This window comes from Bos taurus, chromosome 5, assembly GCF_002263795.3.
Source record: "Bos taurus isolate L1 Dominette 01449 registration number 42190680 breed Hereford chromosome 5, ARS-UCD2.0, whole genome shotgun sequence".
In the NCBI taxonomy this organism is placed as follows: domain Eukaryota; kingdom Metazoa; phylum Chordata; class Mammalia; order Artiodactyla; family Bovidae; genus Bos; species Bos taurus.
The window spans coordinates 69,694,247-69,713,616 of NC_037332.1; the positions used below are offsets into that span (position 1 = coordinate 69,694,247).

General features: G+C 42.2%; 1 protein-coding gene across 4 annotated transcripts in view; it reads left to right on the forward strand.

Annotated features, from left to right (window-relative positions):
- TCP11L2 (t-complex 11 like 2) overlaps window positions 1-19,370 on the forward strand; it is a 40,958-nt gene extending 21,588 nt beyond the window's left edge. For all 4 annotated transcript variants that reach the window (XM_059886662.1, XM_005206764.5, NM_001105431.1 and 1 more), the window contains 5 exons: window positions 1,251-1,387; window positions 8,027-8,214; window positions 8,431-8,612; window positions 11,273-11,445; window positions 17,005-19,370. In XM_059886662.1, coding sequence (XP_059742645.1) covers window positions 1,251-1,387; window positions 8,027-8,214; window positions 8,431-8,612; window positions 11,273-11,445; window positions 17,005-17,249 — 925 coding nt within the window. In that variant the 3' untranslated portion in view covers window positions 17,250-19,370. The remainder of the gene's footprint in view (window positions 1-1,250; window positions 1,388-8,026; window positions 8,215-8,430; window positions 8,613-11,272; window positions 11,446-17,004) is intronic.

Sequence of the window (19,370 nt, forward strand, 5' to 3'; positions counted from 1 at the left end):
TTTAACCACCTCGGCCCAGAAGTGACATATTCCACTGACTATGCCTAGTCCTGTGGCCCCACGTAGACTGAAGTGGTTCTAGGCAATGTGACTGCTGTGTGAAATCACATTTCCCAGCCACACATCCACACTGTAGAAAGGGAAATGGACCTTTGGTGGTTGGTTAGCTAACTCTGCTGCAGCTTCCCTAAGGAAGTGATGTGTACAGTAAGATCATGAGGACTCTAGCTGTGATCCCAGAGGAAAGAGGAGTCTACAGTACTTTTTGCCATTGAGGCAAATTCTTCTCCCTCCTTTGTGTGTGTGTGTGTGTGTGTGTGTGTGAATACAGCCACATAGAGCATTAAATTTCATGTAATAGTATTGGAAAGGGAAGGGGAGGAAACTGGTTTGCATATAGCAAGTTCCTTATTTTCTGACTTTGGGAAAGTTGACAGTTTCTCACGTCACACTTTCTTCATCTGTAAAATGGGTTGTAAATATCCTTAAGAGTTGTGTTCAGCTCTGGCAGGTTGAGATTCTTCAGCTGTGGAATCCTTGCTTTGAATGATCTTATTACCCATGTGTGATAATCACATCTGTGGTGTTCATCTTGCTCATATATTGGTACCTAGTGGTTGGTACTGTCCCTGCATTTCTAATACGCTATCTCATTGACTCTTCACAACATTTCTCCAAGGTTGATCTTGTCCCTTTCTTTCACAGGTGAGGAAACTGAGGCTCAGAGAGATTGAGTAACTTGTTCCTGGCCACAGAGCTGGTCAGTTGTAAAGCTCTGATTGAACACAGGGCTGCCCAACTCTGAAATGCAGTGTTTTCCCCGGCGCTTCACTGCCCTGTCCTTTTCTTTTTCTTTTTTTCTTATTTCCTTAGGAATAAATACAGGGTATACTATATTCAGACTCCTTAAAATTTCAGGGACTTTCAAATGAAAATTCCTTCTTGAATCTTTTTTTGTCTCATTGTTAAGACTCATTGTTTATACTTCTTAGTGTCTGTCAGTCTATGGCTGAATGTAATGAATCAGTTGGAAGTATATTTGCTAAAGCAAATACTCTTGAGACCTCTGGAAGAATACATTTGGAATGCATGTGTAATGCCTTTTATGAAAAGTGTCCTTGTCAAAGTGATTGGAATTTCAAAACCATTTCGGAGATGTTTATCTTTTCCAGTCTGTAAAATAAATAATAGTTAATGAATTTCAGATGATTTTCTTGATCACCTAACTATTTTAACTCTGAAATTTTTAGACAAATATTTCATGTCCTGGACCTCATGAAAATGGACATGGTGAATTTTACAATTCGGAGTCTCAGACCACATCTTCAGCGTCAGTTGGTAGATTATGAGAGAACCAAGTTCCAAGAAATTTTAGAAGAAACTCCAAGTAAGTAAAATATGTGTGGATATATAGTGAAATGGGGTGAAATATGGCATTTTGGTTTTTGATATCTTAAATAGTAGTACTAAAGGCTTTTGGCATTTCTGTTCAACATTTTTTTGACTTCTAAAGTTAATATCACAAACTTACAGCTGTTAACTTTGACCCCAGGAACTGTGCTAAGCACTACTCTTTACGCATTAAAAAAAAAGAAAGAAACATTTATTAACCACCTGCTGTGTCCCAGACACATCTTGGGTGCTGTAGATATGACAGTGAACAAAAAATAAAGTTGCAGCTCCCAAGGAGATGGCCGAGTAGGCATGACAAAAAAACAAGCATATATGGTCGGATGTGTTATTTAGTGCTATGAATAAAAGTAGGATAAAGAAACAGACAGTAATGGGGAAGGAGTGAGGGTAAGAGGTGATTTTTTTAGGTGAGGTGGACTGAGAGGCCTCTCAGAGAAGTAACATTTGAGCAGAGTTTGCAAAGGAATGAGGAAGGGCCGTGTGAAGATGTGAGGGAAGAACATTCCAGCCAGAGAGAGCTGCAAGTACAAAGGCCTTGCAGTGGAAACTTGCTTGTGTTTTGCGCAAACACAGGGCAGACAGTGTGGCTGGAGTAGAGCAGGCAGGAAAGAGTGGTTACAGTTGAGGCCAAGAAGTAGACCGAGGAAGGTCCTATAGAGCCTTGTTAGGAAATAAGAGGAATTTGGATTTCAGTCCAAATGTGATGGGGAGTCATCGGAGAGCTTGAAGAGGGAAGCAGCATCTGCTTTTTATTTTTATTTATTTATTTATTTTTGCTTTTTATTTTTAAAACACACTCTGGCTCCTGGGTAGAGAATAAATCATATGGGAGCAAGAAGGAAAACAGGGACACCAATTAGGTGGTATCACAGATGGTGGATGGTCCAAATGGTGGTGGTAGAAGATAGTGAGAAGAGATCAGGTTCTGGTTGTATTTTGAAAATGGAGTAACAAGATTTGCTGCAAGTTGGATGAGGGAAAAACGAGAGTGGAAGATGACTCTAAGCAACTCGATGAATAGTGATGCCTATTAGTAAGATGGGAGAGACCCAGGAAAGGAGGGTGGGAGACGAGATGAAGTCAGAGTTCAGTTTTGGACCTGTGAACTTTGAGATCTTGTTTGACATCAATATGTAGATACCAGGAGGGATTTAGGAATGAGATTGGAGTTTGGGGGAATGGTGAGCACTGGGAGTGTACATCTAAAGCCAAGGAACTGGATAGTAGCTGACACATATAGAATGCTTACCATATTCTAAACACTTTACCTGTTTTAACTGATTTAATCTTTATAAAAATTTTAGGAAATTACTCCCTATTTATGGATGAGGAAACTGAGACAGAGAGAGGCTCAATAACTTGCCACCATAATACAACTTGAGAGTTGTAGAGCTGGGACTCACCCAAGAAGTCTGACTCCACACTCCTGTCCACTCCATGCTCTTATCCCAGGGTCACCCTGGGTGAAATTACTTAGACAGTGAGTGTAGATATTGAGTGGGCCTGACCTGGGACTCTTGCACATCTAGAGCTTAAGAAGAGAAGAAAGATCCAACAACAGAGACTGTGTAGCCAGAGAGGGGAAGAAAGACAGGAGAGGGTGGTGTCCTGCAAAACAAGTGAAGAATGTGTTCAGGGATCAGCTGTGACAAGTGCTAAGTGGTCAAGAAAGATGAAGACCAAGGCTTTATTGTGGTATGAGACCGTATGAGGCTCCTTGGTAACTGTGATGGGAGCAGTTTCAGTGGACTAGTGGACATTAAATCCAGACCAGAAGCAGAGAGAGGAGAAAGTATGACCTCACTGAATCCTCACAATTCCTTAGTGGGGGAGGTGCTGTTATTTCCTTCATTCCACAGGTGAGGAAATTGAGATGCCAGATGTTGGGCAGCTGGCAAGAGGCTAGCTCACTGGTTCCCTTATTAGCAAACCCTTGACAGCAGCCTCTGGGCTTCAGTTGCAACCACAGTCTAAGTCTGGGTTAGGTCATTCCCCCCATGCTACCTTCCCCTTGTGGACTGTGCTCTTCTGTCAGGACAGTCAATATGATAGCCTTATGAATACAGAGCCAAACACATGCCTCCTTTAAAGGGATTCCAGCAGGCTGGAGCCTGTCCAGGGAAGAGGGCAGGGGCCACTGAGGGTGACATGAGGAACAGTCAGTGAAGCTGGGCCCATAGTGCCTGGCTCAGGTGGGCCATGAGCACTGCCTGCCCTGTGGTTAGTGATTCAGGGCTTTAGTTAAGTTCTGAAGGGCAGACTAGGACCCATGGGAGGGAAGTAGCCAACAGCCAATTTAGACCTTCCTAGCAGCTGGAGCTGCTCTTTTAACTTCAGAATGGACTTCCTGTCACTCATAGTAGCCCATGCTAGCTAACATTTTGTTTGCATACTTATTGTGTGCCAAGACCTTATTATGTGCCAAACACCTTACATTTATTAGCTTATTCATGCTTCACAAATCACCCTATGAGACTGTTATCACCCACTGTTTATAAAGGAAGAAATTGAGGTTAAAGTAAGAGATTGCTAGTGGGTGGAAGAGCCTGGATAACTCAGCCATGTCTCTGCCCCAAAGCATACGCATTCAACCACTATGCAAAACTGACTCTCTTCAAACAGTATACCAACTATCTTGAGGGTATTTGCAGAGAAAGTTCTAGCATTGAGTGGCAGATATGGCTAGATGATGTCTAAGGATCCTTCTGCAACAAAAATTCTCTTGACTTTAGGGTTACATTGTTTTGGTTTCAAAGCCAGAGAGGGATTATGGGAAATAGAAACCTACATCAACCCTGGATCTGAAACCTGAATTATTAATATGATAACCATGTTCTTAGCAGCATTTTCCTGAGACTCACTGGTTGGTTTGTGTCCCTGTGTGTTCATATACATGTGTACAAATGTCTCCATGTCTTGAGTCAAGATGGGCCTGTAATCTTGAATAAATCCCTTAATATAGGGTTGAACTACAGTTTTGTTCATCTCAAATGATTTGTTTCTCTCCTTGAAATCCAGACTTAGTCACTTGTATTTCACTCGTACCTTTCACATTGACTTGGATATTTCCAGAGATTTAAGAATAGAATGAATCCAGCTGTGCAAATAGGTCATTATTGCCCAGCTCTAAATATGTTCCCAGAGAAATCAGGAGTCCAGGAAGCAGAGTGTATGTCAGCTGTTAATTATATCCTCAAGTCACGCTGCCAAAAGTCGGCCACTGTGCCCTGCTATCAAAATAAGAGTCTTACAGTACTGCACAGAAGTACAAAAGTGTTGGATTTTTGTGTGTACATGATTTTTATAAGATAATTATTTGGAAAATCAATATTTAGAAGTACTCTGGGTTTCCTAGTTGACTCCCCAAAAGATTCTATTTTGCCAACAGAGAGATTTTATGTCATCTCCCTATTTAAAATACACCCAAGAAAGGCTTACGCAGTGATTGGGTATGTGTCTTAAATGTCAGCAAAATAACCACATTAGATCCAACAACTAAATTATCTGTGGAAAGAATGGCACATAACCCCCAGGCCACAAGTAATTTTTCAGATACTCAGAAAGAAGAGGTTTTATTTATTTAGATCATCTCTTATATCTGATAAAATGTTCTCAGGAACTTCATTTCATGTGATTCAGAAATCCTCATGGGACATAAATATTTTTCAAAAAATAAATGAAATTTCATTATGATTATCTTTGCCTGGCACCCAAGGCATTTGGGAAATATTTATGCAACATTTTAGAGTTGAGCAAGCTGATGCTCAGCAGCAACCTGCCCAAAGACAGAGCCATGCAGCCAAGAAATAGCAAAGCTGGGACTGGAAACCAAGTCTCCCCTGGCCAAGCCAGGAGTAAACCAAGCTGCTGCCTTCGTTCTTCTCTTTGGATTTTTCAATTTTGTGTTGTATCAGCTGAGTTATATCAGAAGCAACAGAAACTCACTGGCTGATTTAGCAGAAAAGGAAGTGAATGGAAGGAGAGGGCAGTTCACAGAAAAGCTAAAACTTCCTGAGTCTGCGCAAGGCCAGAAATCAGGAGGGCATCAGGAATCTGGAGAGGAAAAAACAAGGGGAATTCCCAGCTGCGTCCTCAGATGGTTAATGTGCACTTCAACATGGACCATCCTTGAACGCTGTAATCATCATTCAGAGTCCCAGGAAAGAGTCTAAGGGGTGTACGACTCAGCCAGGCCAACCCCTGGGTAGGGAGGTTGCCTGGTCCTGGTCATGGGGCCTCTAATTAACATCTGCAAAAAGCATGGAGTGAAGGAAATGATTTCTCAAAATCAGTACCAACAAAAGGAAAGGTGAGGTGTAGCCAGGCATAAAAGAGTGGATGTCACGGATAAGCAGACTACATTCTTCTAACTGAAAAGTGGAATATTTTGTGTGAATATTTTCCGGAATATTGAAAATAGGGGCCAGGCTAGCTCTCGGTCTTTGCAATTCTGAACAGGCATCATTCAGTAAACCAGGAGAATGGTGTAGAATACGTGAATGGGAGTCCCTGGCATTGTCCAAACCTTTAAATAGCCCCTATTTTCAATATTCTGGAATTTCAAAAGAGTTGGACATGACTGAGCATCTGAACACACGCTCACACACACAGAGCTGGCCTAATAAGTACAGTAGGAAGTGTTCCCTCCTCTTGCTTTCTGAAAGTTTGCAGAAAACACCTTATATCTTTTAGTTTGATTTGCATGCACTGTGTGTATCAGGAAAAGGGAAAGATATCTCAGGTGTCAGGGACTAAATCAATTTGCCAATCTGAAGGAGACTATTTGAGTCAGTCCTTAAGCCCAAGGTTAACTCCAGAGATAGTGAATTAAAAAGGAAACCTGCCAGGTGATATAGAGAGCAGAAGCTTTTTGAGAACCTACTAAGTGACAAGTACCACTGGGAAAATGTTTGATTAGTTTCCAAAGCAAGGTACAGTACCTAGTGTATAGTGGTGCTCAGTTGCCTTTGAAGAAATTAATGGAGAGGCTTTTTTTTCATATGAAAAATCAAGTACCAATGCCTCTTAGGGTTGACCTTGCTCTTGGAGCCGCTCAGAGCAGTCGATATTCTTGCTTATGGGAGTGAAATCTCAGCAGCGTGCATGTGTGCTTAGCTGTGTCCAACTCTTTGGGACCCCTGGACTGGGGCCCGCAAGACTCCTCTGTCCATGGGATTATGCCAGCAAGAATCCTAGAGTAGGTTGCCATTTCTTCCTCCAGGGGATCTTCTCGATTCAGAGATGGAACCCATGTCTCCTGCTCTCCTGCATTGGCAGGTGGATTTTCTTTACCGCTGAGCCACCTGGGAAGCCCCTGAAATCTTAGCAGATCCCTTAGAGAAAATCCTTGTTTCCCTCTAAACTCTTGCTCTTTCTGCTTTACCAATTGTACTCACACCTGGTTACATATAAGGGTCACCTGAAGCGTTTAAACACAGATGCCTGAGCCCATCTCAGGCTGATTAAATCAAAATCTCCAAGAGCCGACACCCAAAATCTTTTTTAAGTTCCCAAGGTGATTCTACCATCAGCCAGGATTGAGAACCTCTGTGCTACACTGTTGCTTTTGTTTGAAATAACTAAATGGGCTTTTAAATGTGTCAGTTGTAAATGATTACACTTGTAGTATATAAATGCTTATTACCGCCACATTGTAATTATACCCGTGATGTTTCCACTCTGTCTGTTGGATGTCTTTTAAAGACTGCAAGTCTTTTACTTCTTTATAAACAAAACTGGGAAAACCAAGAACAACATTTGCCAACTGAAGAGAAGTAAAGTTGTGAAATTCTGGGGGTGGTATAGCAAATGGAGCTGCTCATAAATTACCCCTGTTTAAGGGCTGGGTCTGATGAAGAATTTCAGGGTGACTATTCTTTATTTCATTCTCTGGGTGTTTTTTTTTTTTTTAATCTGCACCTGTGTTCAGTCTGCATTTTAAAGCAATCGACACCTTATAAATTCTACCAAATGCATACTTTTAATAAGAAATGTAGTCTAAAGAACAATTTGTTTCTAGGCGTAAACCTTAGAACTGGGTCTGAAGTAAAAAAAAAAGTGTTCATACCAGCATGTTGGGAAAGGCATAGCTCTGATCAGACACTCCAAGGGGTCTGGAACCCAAAATGTTTAATCACCACTGCTTTTAATCTAGATAACTTCTCTGCACAAGACTCAAGGTCATGTGTAAGCTGGCCTGTCTGTCCGTCTGATGCTATCTGCAGCAACTCTCTCCTCCCTTCCCCGCTTCTTTATGGACCAGCAGTACAGATTTGCTTGTAGCATCCAAATTGCCATGCTTTCCCATTATTCCGTCTCTTTGTGTGGCCTGTTCTCTTAGCCTGGAGTGACAGATCTTTCCTCTATCCACCTTGTGTCACTTACGGAGTTCTTCCTCTTAGACTCTACCATAGACAGCCTCTCCTCCCTCCACCCTACTGCGCCTTCTAGTACTCACTGTCTTCTGCTGTAATCGCAAGCTCACATGACTGTCTGCCCATCTGGACCGTAGCTCCTGGAGGGTCATGGCCGTCTTACCGTTCATCGTGTGTGGAATGCACAAATGAAGGAGTCTGTCAGCCATAGGACAAGTGTGTGGCCTTTTCCCTTGCAGGTGCTCTTAATCAAACTACAGAGTGGATAAAGGAATCTGTCCATGAAGAGTTACTTTCTCTTTCTGAGGCTACTTTAACCCCTGGAGCCGAAAACAACTCCAAGCCAAGCCTGAGCCCTACGTTGGTGCTAAATAATAGTTACTTGAAACTGTTACAGTGGGATTATCAGAAAAAAGAATTACCAGAGGTGAGTGAGTTTTTTTTCCCTTTGGCTTCCCTCAAGTTTTCAATATTCTAATTCTTAAGTTCAAACAGTGTATCAGCTGGTCTGTCTGTGTTGCATGTGGTTTAATGACCTTAACTGGAATCAGATGAAAAATGGGGGTTTGGATGTAACACTGCTGATTTTACATGTTCATGGTACTGAGCTTCCTTTTCTATTTTTAAACCTTAAATATGCTAGACACTCATGACAGATGGAGCACGTCTTCAGGAACTGACAGAAAAGCTGAATCAACTGAAAATGATTGCCTGCTTGGCCCTTATCACCAATAACATGGTGGGTGCTCTTACAGAAGGCCTACCTGAGCTTGCAGTCAGACTAAAAAGGATTTCAGCTGTTCTACTTGAAGGCATGAACAAAGAGTGAGTTCCAGCGTTTTTATCTGCTCTCCCTTGTATTCCAGCTCTGCATGTGTTTCAGAGAACATGAATAACCTTGGAAAATCTGGATGTGGTATTTAGGACCGTGCTTTAGAGAAGCTTAGCTCATGCCTTCTTTTCCTAGAGTTTCTTTTCATATCTCTGAAGGCTTAGATGTCCCTCGTTGGTAGGGAGAGGTCTTTTCCATAACAGGTGCCAGGGTGAGTGTAGTGTTTCCACTTAGGACGGATGTGTGTACAAGCTCTCCTTTGACAGTGTTGTGGAAAAAACAAACAATACCTAGAAATTCATCATGCTCAGGGTCTATCAGAGAGGCTTTCTGATTCAGTTGTTCTGACTCTATCATTTTTCTGCAACGAAATGTTTACCAGCCTCACAGATCCAGCCTCTGTGAAGCCTACAGAAGTACTGACATCTCTGTCCTTCAGAGATATTTTACAAGTCAGTGAAAGTTTTGTCTTTGCCACATTCATTTCTCAGTATCAAACCATCATTGAATACTAGAATCTCATTTCAATTTTGTATTATTGGGAATCCTGTCCAAGTCAGAAAATTTCTAATCCTGGCCAATGACCGGGTGTTTCCATGGGTCTCCTATGTGTCAGCTTCTCTTGCTGACTGTCCTCTCAGGTGTTTTCAGGGATTTTACACCTAATACATCCAACATCCCATCTTCCTGCTTATTATTCAGAGAGCACATGCGTGACTTGATAAAATCCTAGAATCTTAAAAGCCAAACTAGCCCAAGTGGTTCCGGCAATCCAGAGTTCTCATTTTGACCTAAAGCTCAGAGAGAATAGGATTTGCCTTGGGCTGTACACCAAGAAAAGGCCAAGCCAAAGCCCGAGCCCAAGCCTGACTGTCAAGTCCCTGCCCTTTCTACTGATCCTGGTGCTAACCTGCCAGGCTCTTTTCTTTCACATTCCAGGACCCAAGACCTGTAAGGAAAAGAAACCTGCTCTGATTTTGCAGAAACCTGCTCTTAGCATTTCCCCACACTGGTTAACCATTATTTTCCGGGAATTCTAAGTTATTAAGCCTTTAGTGAGTCCCCAAATACTGCTTAGTGTTAGCTGCTCAGTTGTGTCCAACTCTTTGCAACCCCATGGACTATAGCTCAACAGGCTCCTCTGTCCATTGAATTCTCTAGGCAAGATTACTGGAGTAGGTTGCCATTTTCTACTCCAGAAGATCTCCCTAACCAGGGACTGAACCCCCATCTCTGTGTATCTTGTATTGGCAGGCAGATTCTTTACTACTGAGCCACCTGGGAAGCCCTCCAGTACTGCCTAAGTATTCATATGAAGCACATGGCAAAATGCTTACTAAAAGGACAGGCTTTTGGATTAGACAAACCAGGGTTTAAATCCTAGCTGTGCTGCTGACTTGTAATGTACCATTGAATAAGATCCTGAGTCACTCTGAGTCTCCTGGCTTCACTTGTAAGAAGAGATATAAAGATACTACCTTAGAGTTATGGCAACTTAAGATGACATTTGTAATGTACCATTTGATGACCCTGATGCTGAGAGGAATTGGGGGCAGGAGGAGAAGGGGACGACAGAGGATGAGATGGCTGGATGGCATCACTGACTCGATGGACATAAGTTTGGGTAAATTCCGGGAGTTGGTGATGGACAGGGAGGCCTGGTGTGCTACCTACCGTTCATGGGGTCGAAAGAGTCGGACGCGACTGAACTGAACTGAATATGACTCGTGTGTAGCATTTAGTGCAGGTGTGTGGCACGTGGTAAGTGCTTGATAAATGTTAGCTCTTAATAACTATTTAGTTGTTAAGTCATCTTCTTTATAGTTGTTCTGCCTATCTGATTGTTTTGTTGTTTTGTCTAATTCCTCTCACCACCATCCCCCCTTCTCTTATCCTTTAATCCATTTTGCACAAAGTTGTCTTAAAGATCCTTTCTGAATAGCGAGATGCAATTTTCAATATCATTTACAATAGTGTGGACACAGCAAATGCTGCTTCCTATTATACCTTTTTCATTACCTATTAAATCACCACCACTAACTACTTTTTACATCTTTCCAGACTGTATATATTTGGAATTATTGATCAGCTACTTGAAAGTAACAGTGGGAAAGAGTCTCTTATCTTTCATCATGATAGGTCAAGAGGTTTAGGTAATTTGTCTTTATGGTGTTGGCCTCTGAATATCTTTATTTCTTGTTCTTGGTTGGTGTTAAAGGTTTCCTGCACAGGCATGGATAAATGAATTGATTCTATCTTATTTTCTAAGCACATTAAAAACAAAATCTATGACTGAATCCACTCAGGCCAGAGGGTTTATTTTGCAAATTAAACAAATATTTTCTATCCTTTTCTGATAGCCCTGCCTGAAAATGGGGTTGCAGATTTATTTTTAGGGACCACATTTTTCTGTCTGTGCTTTTTGTATTTCCTACAGAACTGGTGGTTTTAAGCATTTAAAAGTCTGATGCATATAAAGCTTGGTGGTTGGGAGGAGTTTCCTATTTTCTAAGCTCATTCTAATAGAGATAATTTTTGTCTATAGAAGATAAAATTGGTATACATTTGAAACAAGCTGGTATATTTTTTAAACAAACAAAAACCTGATGAATAAAAGCTGTCCCTGGTGGAATTATTGTTTCATATTTTGTAGGACCTTTAACTTGAAGGAAGTTCTGAATTCTATTGGCATTCAGATTTGTGTTGAGGTTAACAAGACCCTAATGGAGAGAGGTTTACCAACTTTAAATGCTGAGGTTCAAGATAACCTTGTAGGCCAATTCTCAAGCATCGAAGAAGAAGACAATCCTATCTGGTCTTTAATTGGTGAGTCTGTATATTTTTATTGGTTTCTGCTTCAATGTCAATATACTTTACCATGCTGGCTTTGGCTAATGTTAAGTATCAGTCAAATTTTAGTCTTAAACAGATTACCTGCTTCTCTTGGTGAATAAATATTGAAAACATGAAGAAAGCATTAATATTTTCAAAGCTTTGGGACTCACTGCTGCTTATGTGTGTATATGTAGTGGAGTGGGGGGATGTTTCAGGGTCTTCTACCTTACTACCCAGCTGATAGAGTTTTATGAAGAAAATAACATCATGCTGCCATCATTTTAAATTCCTAGATCAATACAGCAATCCAAACCAGATGGCAGTATGTTCACAGAAAGTAGACCCATGCTCTGATAGAAGCTAACCTGTGTGAGCTGAGGCCCCTTGCTTGGTTAGGCTTAGAAAGACTAAAATTTAAAAGGGCCATAGAACTGAGAGGCATAGTGGGGGATTTTTTTTTTTCCTACTTGATTGCTAAGAAAATGAATATCTCAGGATCAAATTGTGTTGGTGAGTTGGGGAAATGGAGAATGTATCAGGACTTTTTTCTGTTACCTGTGACAGATAATTTAAAACTCTAAAGTGGCTTCCCAAGTGGCTCAGTGGTAAAGAATCTGCCTGCCAAGCAGGAGACCTGGGTTTGATCCCTGGTTCTGGGAGATTCCCTGGAGAAGGAAATCCACTCCAGTATTCTTGCCTGGGAAATCCCATGGACAGATGATCCTGACGGGCTACAGTCCATGGGGTTGCAAAGGGTCAGACATGGCTTAGTGACTAAACAACAAAGTGGCTTAAGTAGGAAGGGACTGTACTTGCTCATATCACAGAAAAGAGCAGTTGGGGGGTTGGCTGCTGGTACAGCTTGATCAGAGTTCAGATGATGTCTTGGCACTGTTTCCCACTTGTGGTCCCTCAGCGCTGCCTTCCTCTGGGATGGCTGTCTCTAAAATAGTCTCTTCCCAGCATAACAAGATGACTTCCACTCCAGCCTGCATGTTTCAATATTTAAATCAAGCCAAAAAAAAAAAAAGTCAGTTTCCCTCCCCTCTTAGCTCAAACTATGACCCCAGAATTGAATCCCATTAGCTCCACTTGGTGGTCACAACCCATTTTTGGTGGCCAGAGTGGAAGAAACTTAACCCCAAGACATGTGTTCAGTTCCTGGAGCCAAGGTGAGTCAGCTTTACCTGAACACCTGATCTGAAACTAGGGAAGCAGTTGTTTCCCCCAGACAGAATCAGGGTGCTGTGGCCATAAGAAGGGGACAAGGGTGATGTGGGAGACAAAGCAAGTGTCAGCTGCAGTGGGAGAGGATCAGATGGAGGAAAGAGTGTGGAATTTGAATATCCAAACATTCCAGGAGGAATCTGCAAGTTTTCAAAGCACCGCACTGACTTCTATAGGAACACAAACACTGGTTATTATTTAGCTGAGATTCTTAAAGGGTGTCTTTCAACCTTATCCCTGGGGACATGGGATGCTGGTGATCTAATCCACCCAGGCCACGTAAGAGCTCTGGTGTGCAGCACGTGGGCTTCGAGGGGTGGCAGTGAGGACAGTAACACACACAGCATAACCTCAGCTGCCTGTGGCCGAGCCCTGCCTGCATGACCTTCACTGCTGACAAGCGCGTCACAGCCTGTCACCTCCGGCTGTACAGCCAGCACGTGGGCCATGGTGCTTCTTGGAGGAGGAGGGGCAGGCTGTCAGCCATCTCTGCCTCATACCAGGAGACCCTCGCTAGTGCACAGGTCTCGTGAGGAGGATGGGATGCATCTTTGCTCATCGCAATTTCCCCAGACCATGGGGGGCGGGGCCCAGAGATGACCTTTAATAGATATCTGAGGTGTCAATCACAGATTGGCACTTGCCATCTACCTCTCTAAGGATTAAATCATGTGCTGCTACAGCTGCTGACCTCCAACACCCCCTGAAAGGAGTTCAGGATGGAGAATAGAAAAGAGGCACTCTGTGCTCAGGGGAAAACTGGCAGGATAGGTCTTCACGTAGTTAGATATTCTCTGGAGCTGATTTTATGAGCCCAATTCACGTATCTCCTCATATTTGGAAAAACACTAAAATCCTTCATAGTGATGACTGTTTCTTGTGACTAGCAGAAGCTTCACGAAACTAGCAGAAACCTTTTGTAAAATATGTTTTTGATTGCATGTATTCCCCCTTCCGGAGAAGGCAATGGCACCCCACTCTAGTACTCTTGCCTGGAAAATCCCGTGAATGGAGGAGCCTGGTAGGCTGTAGTCCATGGGGTCCCTAACAGTTGGACACGACTGAGCGACTTCACTTTCACTTTTCACTTTCATGCATTGGAGAAGGCAATGGCACCCCACTCTAGTACTCTTGCCTGGAAAATCCCAGGGATCGGGGAGCCTGGTGGGCTGCTGTCTATGGGGTCGCACAGAGTCGGACACAACTGAAGCGACTTAACAGCAGCAGCACCAGCATTCCCCCTTCACCAAAATCACATATATACTGTCCCTTTCCCCTATGACTCTGGAACAGTCTCTCAGAGCTATCTGAGGTGCTGTCTCCCAGGCTGCAGTCCTCATTTTGCCCCAAATAGAACTCAATTTGCAACTCTCACATTGTGCATTTTTTTTTAAGTCGGCAGTGGAGTGGATGAATGAATGCATGGAGAACTGGAGCAGTCAAGTATCTCTCACCTGAGGCCATATAACCAGTGGGTCTCAGGGTAGGGAGTCTTCCTGTCTGACTCACATTCTCACCTGCTCTGATGTGACTCCAGTCAGAGCTGGAGCCCTGCTGCCCATTGACAGGCTGGCCAGAGTCTCAGGTGTTCTCTGTGCCCTTGCTTTAGATCAGGGAACTACTGGCAGCGCCAGAGAGAGAGGGGGAAGCTGGGGGCCAGGAGATGCCCCAGCCTGAGGAGGCCTCTTAAAATCCAGTCAAGCCACTTTTTTCCACCCAGCCCTCCCTATTCCAAGTTTCCTGTTCTTTTGCAAATTGAAAGTATTTTGTAACCTTGTTCAAAGTATTGTTGCCTAGCAACTTGCATGACTCACTTGAGCGTCTCTCCCTAGGCTCTGGAAGCCAAGGACATGTCTTTGGCAGGGGTTGGGTTTGGCTGCTCCTAAATGGACAGACACTTCCATCACTTTAGTCTTGGCCTAAAAACTGACTCGTCCACAGAAGAGACAGAACTACTTGTCAGCATAATAACAGTTTTGAAAGACCTGCATTCTTTAAACAGTCTCACAGAAAAGTATCCGGACCATAACTGTGACAAAAATAGACCTGGGCTCATGAGAGTTGAGCAGCCAGCCTGACAGGGAGTTTAGTGGACCATTTGCTCTGAATTCTCTGCCCACAGAGGAGCTAGAATACATTAGACCTTAGAGGGATCCCTGGGACAGAAGAAGGGCTCCAGCTTAGCCCTAGCTTTCCTCCTCTGTTGTTCATGGTACCCACAGTCTGCCGTCTTCTGTTCTCAGTTGATGTGCTATTTATTTACAATAAAATCACAACTCCCACTATGTTCTTCACCTTTAAAAAAGATAATTAGAAAGCAAGTTTTCTTTCAAACCAATTTTTTCAAATGTATACGATAAAAATGATCTATGGATTACCTGCTGTGGAAATTGTTTGCATGCTAATAGCCACCTACATTTTTAAAAAGTAATTTTCAACTGTACAAGTGATCCCTCCATGAATAATTTCCTCTTGTTGAAAAATTATGGATAAGGCTCAGGTCTTATTCAGCCCCCATTCCTCTCTGGCTCCTTGTGTTTTCAGTTTGAGGTTTATCTTCATAGACCTTTTTCATTCCATTCTCACTTCACTACAGTCAACATTTATGACATACCTGCTGCCTACCAAACCAGGGAAATAAAGGCTAAAAAAGTAGCCCTCACCCTCAGAATGCCTACTATCTGAGAAGTGAGAGAGAGAAGTTCTCAAGTAACAATAATAAGGGGTGAGAGTATAACAGATGGTAAGGAAAGCCACAGAAAGGAGGTGACTTTAATATCAGCATGGGTGCTCTCGACTTTGGCAGAGATGAAGTGAGATGGAAGGGCATTCTAGTAACAGGAAATAGTCTGGGCTAAGATATAGACATGGAACACTGGGCACTTTGAGTTCTAGGTCAGATCTGGCTGAAATGTATGATTTGGGGTAGACGTGTTTGGATATAAGAATTTCAGTAATATTACAGCTGTCTGTATTAGATGAGTGTATTTAAATGGCAATCCACTCCAGTATTCTTGCCTGGAAAACCCCATGGACAGAGGAGCCTGGTGGATTACAGTCCGTGGTGTCGCAAAGAGTCAGGCAGGACTGAGCAACTTCACTCACTCACTCATTTTCCTTAGTAAATGTTCTTGTGAGATTTCTGTTTCCAGAGCCAGAGAATGTCCTCGGAGCAGCCTGCGCTGGACCAGGTCTGGCTTGTCCAGTGCCATTTGTCCAGGACACCTTAGCTTCCCTTTTTTAAGCATTTGCATGCATTTGTGAAGTCTTCTCAAATGCAGATGCCCCGAAGCAGGAAGAGTGGAGAAGGTGGCAGTGCCAGTTGGGGTGGTCCTTCTTCAATGCCTCCAGATTCTTGCCCACATGAGGGGTGATCATATAATTTATTTTCTAACCCGGGACACTGTTGAAAGTGTTCTTTTTATTAAGACCAAGACAGCGAGTGTCAACTTCAGCTGTCCTGAGAAAACCCAGATGTATGCTCACCTTTGCCATGTGGCAGTTTGGGCTCCCAAGTTTGCCAGATCTGTAGATTTTTCAAGAAGAACAAAAAATTTGATTTTCTATGTGAAAGCCCCTCATTTTAAATAGCTACTGTTTTTTAGAAAAACACTATCTGGGCTAAACTAGCAGTCCCAGTTTACATACTCAGCTTTAGGATATATAACTAAAATTATGGACATTTGAATTTTTATAAAAGATTCCCCACTCCACCCTGAAAGTGCTGTGCATGTTTTATTAGTTAGCTATTACTGCGTAACAGATTTCCCTAAGACTCCATCTGTCATTGCTCACCAGTCTGTGGGGCAACTAGGCAGTTCATTTGGTCTTGCTGGACTCAATGCATGCATTTATGGTAAGCAGCCGCATGGGTAGTTAGCTCTGCTGGTCTCGCCTGGGCTATCTCAAGTGTTTGGGATTTGGTTGGCTACTGGTTGGTCTAAGATGGCCTAAGATGGAATAGCTGGGCTTCCCTTGATATGGGCTCTCATCTGGCCCAGGCTTGTTTACATGGTGGTGGTAGGCTGAAAGGAATGATTCAAACCATGCCTCTTGAGCATGAAACATACACACCATCACTCCAGCCACATTCTGTATGGGCCAAAGCAGGTCAGAAGGCCATCCCTGATCCAAGGCCTGGGCACCCAGACTCCAGCCCTGATGGGAAGAACTGCCAGGCTACCTTGGAAAGGGCATGAGTATAGGGAAGGGGTAAAGAATTGAGGATGTTGTTGCAATCCATCTACCACAATTACTATTCTCATGTTTAAAAAGTACATGCTTTAATAATAGGACAGATAAACATATCTTCTTTTCCCCCAGATAAACGAATCCAGCTATACATGAAAAGCCTGCTTTGTCTGCCAAGCCCTCCAAGATGCATGCCCCCTGTGCCAGGAGGCCTTGCTGTCGTTCAGCAAGAGCTGGAGTCACTGGGCTTGCAATACGCAAACATCGTGAATCTCAACAAACAAGTGTACGGACCATTTTATGCAAATATACTCCGAAAGCTGCTGTTCGGTGAGGAAGCCACAGGGAAGGCAGAAGCTTCTTCATCTACTAACTAAAGAGGAAATGACATTGGAAAAGAGATTGGAAGCCCAGCCCTTAGGTACCCAGTCTATTTCCACCAGCGGCATTACAGAGGGGCACATTCTCGATCCTGTGCGAGGCACAGTGTTAGCCCGAAGTTGTGTAACCCAGTAATGTCAGCGTTGTAGAGACACGCACATCACAATGTCCCTACATGTGCACCATTTTCGAGTCCTAAAGAGACTTTTTAACAAACAGAAAGCAATTTGTATTTAATTCTATTACCTATATAATACTTGTAAATGTTTTCTTAAGCATTTATATATGGCTTATTCATTCAACCCTTAAGGAGTTGTATTTCCTCACCTGTTACTATCAAATCTAATGATTTTTTTTTTTAACTTTGGTACAGCTTCTTAAAGGGTTGAAAGTTGTGATCATAACCAAGGGGACTGAGGTTCTAAATAAATGATGTGAAGTAAGGATAATTGTATTTAAAATGTACAAATTAAATTTTATTCATATGTAATAGAAACTTACATAGTAAGTCCTCAAATTCTACAAATATACCTAATCACATCTGGTGATACCGATGGTCAGTATTTGTTTAGAATTTAAACGTATTAAATACATTTTTATGCTACATACAAATTTTAGATAAAACCTCCCTTGATGATTTAATGGAAATAGAAACAAACCCCTTCTAAAATCTCATTCTAGAGGGTGGATTCTTCTTGCAACTTATGCTGCTCTCTGAGAGAAACACTTTTTGCACACATCTCTTTGTGAATGTCCTTGCATTTCTCAGGCCATTGGTAAGGTTTATATAAGATTTTAATATTTTTACATAAGGCAGGAGTGGTTTGAATTGGTAACTTGAATTTACTTGTAAGAAAAAGTTGATAAAATGAGACTGCATTCTCAGTGAAATTCACTTCTGAAAAAGAAACAGATGAACTTTGGATTCTTTTTCTTCTTTAAGCATATAACATGCTAGCAAATGCCTTCTCTGTGGATTTGATTCTTACCCCACTGTGACCAAGAAGCTCTTCTCAGTACCATCATCATTTGCCACTCTAGTGCATTAAACTTTGCCACGCTGGCACTGCTTGTCGGGATCCTAGAGAAATCTGCTTGTCTTCAGATTACATGCTTCTGAAGTGTTGAGGGAAGCACTACCGGCAAATGCTTTATTTGCATAAAATGCATTTTGGATGGTTTGATTTTCTGAGGACTCCTTGAACCTTAGCCGTCTGGTGGAGAAGAGCAAGTAGGAAGAAAAAGATTAATGCTTCGTTTTTCCTTGCCTCCTCTTCCTCACCATGACCTCTACCATTATGGTGCTACCTAGTGATTTGATGAAGGCCTGGGAAATTATTGTGTGGATAACTTATCTCTGATCTTTTGGAGGGATCTGCCAAATTGAGGAAATGTTGAACATCAGCTTTTTTCTCCCAGTGACCAATACATAAATCACCATTCTGTCCATTGAGCAGCTACGTAGAAGTGGAATTTACTGAAGAGCATATCATTGGTCTTACCCATTTTTTCCCTCCTCCTGTATGTCCATTCTGCCTGTTTCCTGTGCTTAGAGATCATAAGGTGCTGTAGATTTTTGTTTGCATTTTCTCTTAAGTTGAAGTTGTTTTCAACTGCTCACTTTGGGGCCTGGATAGCCAGAGGGTCTGAAAGGTAGTGTGTAGCGTGACTTTTGGTCACTTTCCCAGTGAGCTGTACATTTAACTAGAAGACCAGGTGGTATACTTTTTTACTAACAGATTGGAATCTGCCTGGTATTCTTATATACTTGATTATACTATAGTTGCCAGCAGGAAAACAATCTGCAAACTTTAATGCATTTTAAAATGAAGGGCATTCTGCATTTTTTTTTTTTTAAGTGGCAAAGTAAATCTCAATGTCCCAAGTCTGGATGTAAGCAAGTACATTTATTAGGATTTTTAAATCCTGTCCCTTAGCATGTTGTGTATTTGGTTTTTACTTAAATGTTTACTTCTACGTTTGAGAATCTTAACATGGTCATGTTTTGTAATGTCAATTTTCCTAAACACCATACACACATTTTCATTCTTCTACTGCTAAAACATGTATTGTGCGCACTAGTTACATTTTAAAACATTAAAAGTTATTTCAAAATA